Raw genomic sequence first — 12332 nt, forward strand, 5'->3', positions numbered from 1 at the left:
AAACAAGAACAAATGTAATTTACAGTTCAAGAGCCATATCAGTGAAAAATCAGTAAACTACTTAGACCTAGAAGTAACGCTGTGTTATATGCAGCTTGCCATCACCCCAAGAGCCAGGTGAACAATATCCCATATGAGGAACTATTGCGCCTTAAACGCAACTGCTCGACCCAACAAGATTACCAGCTAGCAAGAGAGGAAGCTTTGGGGAGATTCAAAAGGAGAGGCTACGTCAATTCAATTTTAAAACAGGCAAGCACCAGAGTAGACAAAGTAGAGAGAAGCAATCTATTGGTTGCCAAAGTTCAAGACACTTAACACACGGGTTGACGCACTGAGGTGACAATTTGTCGGTTTTTTTCACTTTTTAGGTCATGGGCTTATGTAGAAACGACTTTGGTGTTTCTTTTTAAACATTGAGCTGCAGGTAAGACGTTAGCACAATGTGTGTGGTTTGAATTCAGTGTCTTTGGGTCATTTAGTAAAACACAGCTTTGTCTTTGTTTTGTTTCAGCAAGTGTTGGTCCTGATGAGAATCCCCGTATGTATGTGGAGGGATTCGAAATGCGTAGACCTTTCCGCTTTTGGCCAATCTATTCTACACAACAGAGTGCAGTGTTTCACAACTATGTTAATTTATGTTTGTTGATGGCCTTGATGTCCATTTACTGCATTTAATTATCGCCTTGTTATAAATGATGTCCATTGAGTATGTTTGATTAGTGTGTCTGAGAATTATATGTGGTTGATTGTTTTATGGAAGTGGTGGTGTTGCGTAAATGATTAAAGCCAGTATATAAGAATGTCGATGTAAATGTTGTAATGTTGTTTTTTCTTCTGATGTGTCAAAATTATGTTTTGATAACAGAGAATAATTTAATGTAATGTGAGAAAATATTTTGGATTAAATCCAACTGAAAAAGTGGTTGCTAGTGACACAGTTTCATTCAGTTCACGGTCTAATTTCTAGTAGAGTTAAGCGCAGCATTGGCATTTTTTTTGTTTCTTGAATGATATTAGGCTTGGCCTTGCTGCCATTTAGCCAAAACCCGGGATTGTTTTTCAGGTTGTCTAGCGGGTGCATACCCGCAAGGTTGGTTGTTAGTAGAAATTGCAGTTTTAGGAGTAGTAGTCTCCTGTGGGAAGCGGTTATATGCTGCGGGTTCCCAATTTGAGTATTTAGTGTTAGTTTGTTTTAATTTTGTTGTTTGAAAGGAAAGTCAGATTGTTTGAGTACTTTGTTTTGTTCGTCAAAATTATGACAGATCGTGACACCTTTGCATACAGTGAAGAACACATATTGAAACTAATAAATGACCCACCATTGTTTGCTTCTGCCGCATTGAGCGCAACAGCTAAAATCAATAATGAATCTGACAGATTTATAAGACTAAAAAAGAAACAAATTAGGACAGACTTACATGGCCATTTTCTAATAGAACATTTGAGGGCAGGAACCATCCCAGGAGGTCTCCAGATACGCAATGTACCAGTTATATTCACGGATGATCCAATTTACAAAAAAGGTTATAGTCTGATCGAAACTAAATGTAGTAGAGATTTAATGGTTCTCACCGTCGAGACGGCACAAAGACTTTCTAAACAGCAATTAGAAGAAATAGCAAGTCTAGAAATTGACATCAAATCCAATCAACTCATCACGGATGCAAAGGCGCTTTTAGAAAAAGTGGAAAAAGAAATTCTAGAATTCAAAGATTATTCGATTAATCAAAAAGGGACTAAATTCGAAAAGGACAAAAAGAATTTCTCATTGGAGAAAGTCTACCCTTATCTTCAAACCGATTTCTACTCGAGACCAGAATCACGAAAATTTCTTCCTGACTACCAAGGTAGATCTAGAAATAATTTCATCACTTTCTCAGAAACATCATCTTCATCCAGTGGAAGTGATACAGAAATTCTAATACCCGCTCGGATTTTAACAGACGAGGCAATTTCCAACAAAACTTCCAACAGCAACCGTATTTTTTAGGAAGAGGCCAACGGAAACCTCGAGGCAGGTCCAGATATACCAACCAGCCATGGGAAATGTCGACAAGGTGTCACAACTACAAGAACTGAATATATCTCCGATTTTCAATTTATCAGAAAAAATCCTAACAGATGTGGAATTTAGTGTATTGGAGAAGGGTTTATCCTTCGTTCCAACAAAGGTGACCAATTTCGTCCAACTAAAGACAGAATTTATTGAGTTTTGCCGAAAGATACGCCTAAAGACCTTCTTTTCAGATAACCCAATAAGAGACAACATAGAATCAACAGGACTAAAGAAGAAATCAATGTTCTGCCCTCCATCAGCAAAAATCCCTAAAGAGGTAATTATGTTTGAAAAAGTTATTTTGTCAGCCATAGCTGAAGTTGAAAAACAGAAAAAGAGATTTACTAAACCAAACATCACTAGAGTCCAGAAAGAGGCTTTGATAGATCCAAAAAATGATTCATCTATAATAATCAAACAAGCCGACAAAGGCGGATCAATTGTCATCTGGGCAATAGAACGATATACAGCAGAAGTGAATAGACAACTTGCGAATGAACAATGCTACAGAAAGATATCAAAAGATCCTACATGTGAATTACAAGGTAAACTTTTTAGCATCCTTCAAAAAGGATTCGACCAAGGTTTTTTAGGCAAAAAGGAATACGAATTTCTGAGAAACAAACATCCTCGCACTCCAATTTTTTATGTACTACCAAAAGTGCATAAAGATCAAAACTGCCCGCCAGGAAGACCAATAGTCTCTGGTTGCGAATCATTAACAGAACCAATCTCGAAATTTGTAGATTTCTTTTTAAAGCCATTCATGCAAGAGGTCAAATCATATTTACAATATACTACTGACTTTCTAAACAAACTAGAGACAATGGAATTGAAAGAAAATACGCATTTTCTAGTCACGCTAGACGTGACATCATTGTACACGGAGATACCACAAGACGAAGGATTGGCGGCATTAGAAACATTCCTTGACAGCAGACCTAAACCTGAAACAGTCCCTACACAATTCATTATGGAATTAGCTACTTTCGCCTTAAAAAATAACTACTTCTGTTTTAAAGATGATTTCTTCTACCAAATAAAAGGCGTCGCAATGGGTTGTCCCTTTGCCGCAGAATTAGCAGTTCTTTATATGTCTAAGTATGAAGACAGATTCGTGCACAATAATAACTCCTTTGCAGATTGTATTGGAAGCTGGGTCCGGTACATCGACGATGTTTTTATGATTTGGACTGGAGAAGAAGACAAACTACAAGCTTTCGTCGATTGGCTAAACAACAGAACACCAGACATTAAATTCAGTCTGAACTACTCCAAATCTAAAATGCCATTTTTGGACGTTGAGGTTTATCCCACTGATGGTTGCCTAGTTACTACACTGTACAAGAAAAAAACAGATAGAAACAAGGCCTTACACTATTCAAGTAACCACCCACGAAGTCTAAGAGATAACTTGCCTTACGGGCAATTTTTGCGAATTCGACGAAATTGTTCATTCAAAGATGAATATTTTTTTCATGCAGAAAACCTAAAGAACAATCTCCTATCCAGAGGGTACCCGAAAAAACTTTTGAAGAAAGCAATCAAGCGAGCCTGGTGGACCCCACGAGAAGCTCTATTGGAAAGAAAAGACAAATCCAAGACTGACAGGATTGTATGCGTGTCAACCTTCGGTCCTACATCTAATTGGTTCAAAAAGATCATTACCCAAAATTGGCATTTGATCAAGAATCTGGACACAACATTAAAAGAAGTTCCACTATTTGCTTTTAAGAAGGACAAAAGCATTGCAAATCAGATAGTGCGAGCAGCACTACCCAAAGCAAAAGGCCTTAACATGAGAAATTTTTTGAGCCTTCCACCAATACAAGGACATCACAAATGCGGCATGTGTGTTTGTTGCGAATCAACCATAGAAGAAAATTACTTCACACACAATGGAATCCACTGGAAACATGAAACCTTTTCCAACTGCAAATCTAAATTTGTGGTTTATGGATTCCTCTGTCCGTGTAACAAGCTATATATTGGTAAGACAAATCAGGAAACTAGGCTCAGAATTCAGCAACACAAATCAAGAATCCGCAAAAACGTACAAAACGCCCCGTACAAATTGGCACCTAAAGAACCATACGGAAAAGGAATTAAAATGTACTATCATCTCTAAAGTTGAGCAGGACTATCGAGGTGGCGATTTGGATGCCAAACTACTAAAAAGAGAAGCAATGCTCATTATAAAATTCAATACGTCTGTTAATGGTTTAAATGAACTTTCTGAGATTTACAATCTGTAATTTTCTCCAGTCCTGAACCCGCTGATTAGACCTTATAAAGTTTTGTCAATACTTTTTTTTAAAAAACGTAATGCAAAAACTACAACTCCCATGAGCCTTTGATTGCAGTGATACCCGAGATCCGGGTTGTTCAAATAGATGCCGGAAATGATTGATTTTCACCCAAACCACCACGGCGTTTGAGTGCCGGAGTGAAGATACATGATCAACTACGATCCCTCTAAGGTAAGACCATCCACCTTTTCTGGTTCCGATAGCAGAAAAATGTTGTATCTACTCGTGAAGACTAATTCCAACGGATTCATCTCCCGTTTTTCGTTCCACTAGAATCGACATAAGTAATTGCAGAGGTCGCAATTCCACTAAGGGCACGCCGAAAGAACGCCGCGAAAAGATATTCTATTGGTGACGCCATTGATGCACTATTACATAGAAGCACAGCAACTGAAAAATTTTAAGGTTTTGTATGCTAAACGGACAAAACCAGTACTTCACCACCATAACAGCTTGACAAGTAAGATCTGCGGTTTTGACTGTATCATGACAATAATCACGTAGCTGCCTCACTTAACACAAGGGTTGACGCACCGAGGTGACAATTTGTCATTTTTTTTCACTTTTTAGGTCATGGGCTCACGTAGAAACGACTTTGGTGTTTCTTTTTAAACATTGAGCTGCAGGTAAGACGTTAGCACAATGTGTGCGGTTTGAATTCAGTGTCTTTGGGTCATTTAGTAAAACACAGCTTTGTCTTTGTTTTGTTTCAGCAAGTGTTGGTCCTGATGAGAATCCCCGTATGTGGAGGGATTCGAAACGCGTAGACCTTTCCGCTTTTGGCCAATCTATTCTACACAACAGAGTGCAGTGTTTCACAACTATGTTAATTTATGTTTGTTGATGGTCTTGATGTCCATTTACTGCATTTAATTATCGCCTTGTTATAAATGATGTCCATTGAGTATGTTTGATTAGTGTGTCTGAGAATTATATGTGGTTGATTGTTGTATGGAAGTGGTGGTGTTGCGTAAATGATTAAAGTCAGTATATAAGAATGTCGATGTAAATGTTGTAATGTTGGTTTTTCTTCTGATGTGTTAAAATTATGTTTTGATAACAGAGAATAATTTAATGTAATGTGAGAAAATATTTTGGATTAAATCCAACTGAAAAAGTGGTTGCTAGTGACACTGTTTCATTCAGTTCACTGTCTAATTTCTAGTAGAGTTAAGCGCAGCATTGGCACTCTTTTTGTTTCTTGACTAACCCTGTTCAACACAAGCCGCGACACGTGGTGCCACTAACCCTGTTCAACAGAAGCCGGCGACACATGGTGCCACTAACCCTGTTCAACACAAGCCGATCCCACATGTGGAACTGTGTCCTGAGTCCTGAATGGCAGTGACCCCAAGTCCGTGGCAGCGACCACAGCACCAGACTCCCTTTGAACAGTTAGGCATATTTCCATATGCAAGGCCGGCGACACGTGTTGCCACTAACCCTGTACAATACAAGGCACGACACGTGGTGCCACTAACCTTGTTCAACACAAGCCGATCCCACATGTGGAACTGTGTCCTGAGTCCTAAGTGGCAATGACCCCAACTTCGTGGCAGCGACCACAGCACCAGAATCCCTTCGATTAGTGATGCGTATTTGCATATGGAAGGCTGGCGACACATGGTGCACGTGGCTGTGGGCCCTTGCTGACCGCTACCTCTGGCCTACACTGCGATCAGCAGGGCTCACAATTCAGATATTGTCACGATTGCAGATGACGCAGTAGGCAAGAGACATTGCTCCCAGTGCGGCCCGTCCGCACCAAAAGCATCACAGGCTCATACACTTCGACAGTGTATTCTATACATATTTAATCTTTTCATGAGACGCCTACGCTGCGGTCAGTAGGGCTCACAATTAAAATTTAATCTTGATTCATTAATTACAGAGTCCACTTGGCAAGTAACTATCACAGCCCTAAAACCTACATAATATCCTTTTAGTATCCTTGCTTCAAGAACTTTTTTTTATCTCAGTTATAGCTTTAGTACAATCACCAAATTCATCTTCAAGTGCAAACGAACGCTCAATAACAGTCTACACTGCCGGCTGCAGAGCTCGTAATTCGAATTTTGGACATGTGGTGCCACTAACCCTGTTCAACACAAGCCGCAACACGTGGTGCAACTAACCCTGTTCAACACAAGCCGTTCCCACATGTGGAACTGTGTCCTGAGTCCTGAAAGGCAGTGACCCCAACTTTGTGGCAGCGACCACAGCACCAGACTCCCTTCAGTTTTATTTGTTGTTGTTTTGTTTAAAGAAAATGTTTTATATGTAAATCTATACATGAATAAAATTCTTGTTTGTCCAACCGCACAGGGACAATTCCGGGCCCAAGAAGGTTGTTGGGGGTATGTTGGTAATGTGGGAAGAGGGTGCGTTACCTGCTGATGTGGGGAGAGGCAGCGTGAAAGGAGTATCTCTCACTGAAAGAACTCCGGTATGTTTTCAGAAATGCCTCGGACAGATGCCAGCTGACGGACTGAATCAAAAAATGGCTTTTCAATGCTTATGTAGTGTGACTTATGAACAGTTCGCACCCACGCTCGCAGAGGGATAACTGCGGCCCGCAGTACTACGAGCCGTCCGCTCTCAAAGGAATAGCAGCGTACTAGCTCACAGAGGTACAGGCACAGCTGCGAGCCGACGGACTGGCTTCTAAAGGCATAGCTGCGAAGTGGTGATATTGGGCAGAGGGAGCGTGAAAGGGTTATCTCGCACAGACCGAGCTGCAGTATATTAAATTGCCCCCGGGACCTTTCTTTTATATTTTCACTCCATGCAAGAAAGTGCGCTTTCTGGACCAAGACCTTTCTCCCTACCAAATTTGGCGTAATTCCGTTCAGCAGTTTGACCTGTTGCCTTTTCTAAAGTTTCCTATGGAAAATCCATTGAGAAAATACGTTTTCACACCCCCCACATAGCTACCTGACGCAGGCATACTCGCTGTTGGTGTGCAGGTTAGTGCTCTAGTTGTCAACATGTCACGGCCACTCCCTGAGGGCAGGTTTGCACACACACCACACCCATCCGGCACATGTGTCACAGCCATGTGACCATGGATGGCAGACGCTCCACGGGTCTCAATCATAAAGAGTCCATGAAAAGTTGCGCAGAGGGTTAGTCGCACACTGAGCTGTATGGGCTCTCTCTCTCAATCTCTTCCTTCCTTTCCTTCTGTCTCTCTCACTCTCTCTCACTTCTCCCTTTCTCACTCCCTTTCTTTCCTTCCCTCTCTTTTTCTCTCTGGCCTATTTTTCCTTCTCTCTTTCTCTGTGTCTCACTCCTTTGATATGCGTATTACACACGTCCTTATTTTGTGCTTTATTTTCCAGGCTGTCGTCGACATTGATGGACCCGACAGGAGTCTTCCACCTTGTTGTTTTGTGTTGAGTTTGTGAAATTCAGTTTATCCTCTATATGTACGTGAACGGAAAAATAAAGTTTACATTTTTTTTTAAAATTCAATAAAGTTTTTGGTTTAAGTTTAAGTGCTGTGTGACTCTTTCTCGTTCTTATTACTGTTATTTGGTGGTGTCCACCATGGTGTTACATTTTGGGGCAGTTATCGCAGGAATACTGGTGATGTCTGCAGTTTTCATCAGCTTCTGAATACTGTGTTAGATTTATGTCAACTTTAGTTGCATTAAAGTGCTGATAATGAGATGCAGAGTAGGCGTTCCCATGCAAAAACACATGAGGTGCACCTTTGCGATTTATTCTAAATACTAAAATACTGTATTGAATTGCACTGTGGTAGTGGGTGCATTTACAGTGTACACACAAAATCACTGAAGAAATCTCATTGTATGTATATTGATTTGGAATAGTGGGTCAAGTGCTGGATCTTGACAGGATACACTGCCCAGTTAGTTTATTTTTTCTGTACACGAAAAAACCAAAGCACAACTTTCACAACGAAAGGCAAAAACTGGGATGCGAAACAAATTACGGCGATAAGCCGCGTTATCACCAGGGATTTTACACCTGCTTTCTGCTGGTGTTAAGCAGGACGACTACCTGCAGCATGAAAGGGAACACAGCCAAGAGCCACACCGGAACACCCACAGGTGCCATAGAGTCAATGAGCATGATACACGGATACCCATGAGGGCCACAACACTCATCGCAACAACCCCAGGACTGCCAACGTCCCCCGAACCCGCATCTGAGCAAGTGTGTCCGTGTGGTCATTGTGTTAGCATGATGGGCACGGGCCCTGCAATATCACAGTGTGGGCTGTCTTCAGCGGACATTACCATGTCACCTCAGCGTTGGCAGTGAGCCTGGACATGTAGCTATGCATGCATCCTTCTGCATGCACAAGCGGCGTGTGCTGGTCCGGCGTACACAGGTCAGCGCAGGGGTGTGCCTATACGGCAAGGGGAATGGGGTGTCTCGGACATGTTCATGTGCAATAAGTGCGGTAAGTGTGTCCCTGTGTTCTGGTGTGGCTGCCACAAGGGCCGCAGCAGTCGATGTTGTAAAGTGGCATGCACCACCTCCAAACGGCAGTGTCACGGTGTGATTGGAATGCCACAGGACATGCGCGAATAGGCATTACAATGGTGTGCCGTAGGAGTGCATGGGATACAACAGCGCAGCGTGCAAAAGTGTGGGGGCTCGTGGGAGGGAGGAGCAGCTGTTTGGCAACGTAACACACAGTGAACCCGCCCATATGCCACGTGCTGGGCACTACATTCATGATGACCAGGGTCGCAGACATTCCACAACACCCACGGCCGGCCTTTTTACACATCCTGTATGAATGCAGCTGGAGAAGTTACTGTAGGGATGAAAGGTTCTTTGTCTGAGCTATCTTGCGCTAACACATCTGCTGCTCTGAGAAGGAACTTGCAAGTGGCAACCCCCCCGACAGATACGATAATATTTGCATCCAACTCCCACACTATGCACTGCCTGATTTGAGAACAACGAGTACACATCCCACACTCAAAAGTCCTTCCTCGTAGTTAGCGTGCGTGAAATGGCCTTCACACGTACTCCCACCACAACCCTGCCCTGCACCCATTGCACGCAGACCCAGCTCATTGCACCAAGCTGTGCCATTTCATACACAAGACGGGCACACGGCAAGCCAGTGCAGCTACAAGCAGAGCCACTGACACAATAGCAGGGCATCCTGAACACACGGTCGACTCCATTCACGTCCACCTATACCTTGCACGTCTGCTGCATGTCCTGGGTGCTCTGCCTTTGGCAGTGCTGCAAATATCTTACCGGCTGAGCTTCTGCATTGCGGACGTAACCAGCGTTCAACCTGTATTGCAATGTCGCACGTGCCTATCTGAGTGGTGCATGCACATGTGCCTCTCCAACGTGTGGGTAGCTGACATGGATTACGAAGGATGTGTGCATCCCCTGTTGGCCCACGACCAGGAGTGTCATGGTGATGCCCGTTTATGGCATGCATAGATGTTTGGCATGCATGTTGGGAACTGGGCCTTAGAGATTACACGTGTCATAGTATGCAGTGAGCAAATTTACCCCCTTCCCGATTCTGCTTTAGTGCACATTGGGTACAGTGTTTGGAGTCAGCACACCTGTCCCGGTCAGCTGATGGATTAAGTCGATGACATGTCAAATATTGTGGCCAACCATCACTCATTAGAGATAGTGGCTTACGCAGCTGCACTCACGTTCATGGACAAGTGACAAGGTACCTGCAACCATGACTCGATGTGCCACATTACATGTGTCCCGCCGCATCATTGCACGTTGTGCATCTGGTCACATGTCCCAAGATGACAGTGGACATGGCTGCATTGGCGTCAACTCATGTTCGAGGTGCGGACAACCAATGCTGCTTGACACTGACGTGTGTTGGTGATGGACTACGCAGAGGTGAACATGGATGTTTTCCTACATTCCTTATTCAGGCATGCTACTGCATTTGTCTTCATATCGTGGCACTACTCTTGGCCATACTAGCACGCACTTTTTTAAATAAAGTTTCCACATTTTCATTTGTCTCCAAATGTGTTGTGTCTTCATTTGTATGCCAATGTGTGTGTCACGGACTCTCTGGTTGCCTGCCATACTTGAATTGCTACCCCATCTGGACTGTGGGTTTGTACATATGCGTTCTCATGTGCCTGTTTCACGCAGACGCTTTTGTACGTTTATCCGCCACAGGCGACTGCATTTGTGTCCTGTGTTCGATTGTGCGAATGTTTGTGTTTGGACAACATTGTGTTGGATGTTGGTGTGCTCTGCTCCTTATGTGTGTATGCTGCATTGTGTGTGAGATGTCCCTTCATGTGAGGTTTTGTTCACCCTTATCCCTTTCAGGCAGTGTGGTTTTCACTTCTGTGCTTGTTCAGTGGTGTGATGTTGGCGGGTTGTGTGACTTGTGCTCCTTGTTGGTGTGTTTCATTTTAGCCATGGTTTGTCTGTAGTTGTGCTGTACTTAATTCTGCATGTGTGCCATTGTGCCCATCTCCTCCCGTCCCCCCAATCCCTGCTTGTTCCTCTTCCTGGTGCTGTTGTGTCTGTAATTTTGTTACTCCACACATGAATACATGTAAAGAACAAATTAGAAAAGTTCCTTGATTCTTTTAGATTGCAAAACTTCTCTCTATTGGTTATTTTTGAATTTTCCATATAAGCAGTTTTTTTAATATTCAAGGACACTTAGAAGTCAGAAGTGCAACTTATTCTATCAACACACTTTCTAGTACATTCTACAACACATGCAGGTTAAAAGTTCATATATTTTTTTAAACCTAGCGGTATATTTTTGCAACATTTTCTCGAACATTTAACGGCATGTGCAGGTTAAAAGTTTACGATTGTTTTAAGTTCGAACAGTACCTTCCAAATGACAGTAACAGGTGTGGTTGAGTTGACCAAATTTTATCCTATGATGTGTACTCCACGTTTAAACTGCTTTTTCTTAACCAATCACAAAGATGCTTTTCCACAAAACGAATGTGCACCCTACTTTTAAAAAACAATGCTTTTCATCTACCAATCAGTTATTATTTGGAATGAGAAAAAAAGTAGTTCCCCACCTTTAAACATATCTCTTATTCTACGAATGGACAGCATGAGCTACAGACATCTATCCATACTTCCCAGCCATACCTTCAAAATGCTAGTGTGGATCATTGGACATAGCTATGTTTTCTGGTGTAAGAGGTATGCAGAACAGAGACGTATTGACTTAGACCTAGGTTTACAAAATGTGGACATTAAATGGTTTGGACAGAGAGGATTGAAGTGGCACCAATTGTTGCCTTTGGTTAAAACCTGTTTGCATCTCCAAAACCCTGACCTCATGATTGTGCACTGTGGTGGAAACGACCTAGGCACATTGACTGGTGTAGGTTTGGAAATGCTAATGAAAGACACCTTTCGACAATTGATGTTGCTTTTGCCTCAAACTGTCTTTGTATATTCCAATATATGCCAAAGACAGAAGTGGAAATGGTCAAACCAATTTTGTCCTCAGATTGAAAAATCTCGGAAGAATGTCAACAAAGCTATGTCTGCATACCTCAGAGACCATAGAATGGGGTCGATCTACAACAACAAAATACATTTGATATAGCTGATATCTACAGAAGTGATGGCGTACACTTCACAGATCAGGGAAATCGAGTTTTTCTGAATAACCTGAAAATGTGCATCCGCACCTATATATATAGCTCCCACTAATAAACACAAGGGCTCTTTTTAGAGCCCCCTTATATTCCCAATATCGGTTCACAGAGTGACAGCTGCGATCCGGCTAGCACAGGGAGACATGTGGGCCATCGGGGCAGGCTCGCAGAGGGAGAGCTGCAGCCCGTCGGCTCAGCTCGCACAGGGAGAGCTACGGCCCATCGTCTCGCAAACGCACACCAGTGTGCTGGCTCGCCGAGGGAGAGCTCGGGTCTAACTCGCAAAGGGACACCAACGGGCCAACGGCCCTGCTAGCAGAGACACACCTATTA

General features: G+C 42.7%; 1 protein-coding gene across 1 annotated transcript in view; it reads left to right on the forward strand.

Annotated features, from left to right (window-relative positions):
• Positions 1-2042: 2042 nt before the first annotated feature.
• The window catches only part of LOC146862852 (uncharacterized), a 53542-nt gene continuing 43252 nt past the window's right edge, over positions 2043-12332 (forward strand). Inside the window, exons 1-2 of the mRNA XM_085643116.1 lie at positions 2043-2604; positions 3544-3674. Of these exons, the coding sequence (XP_085499242.1) occupies positions 2043-2604; positions 3544-3674 (693 nt within the window). The remainder of the gene's footprint in view (positions 2605-3543; positions 3675-12332) is intronic.

This window comes from Triturus cristatus, chromosome 2_2 (genome assembly GCF_964204655.1).
Source record: "Triturus cristatus chromosome 2_2, aTriCri1.1, whole genome shotgun sequence".
Taxonomy (NCBI): Eukaryota; Metazoa; Chordata; class Amphibia; order Caudata; family Salamandridae; genus Triturus; species Triturus cristatus.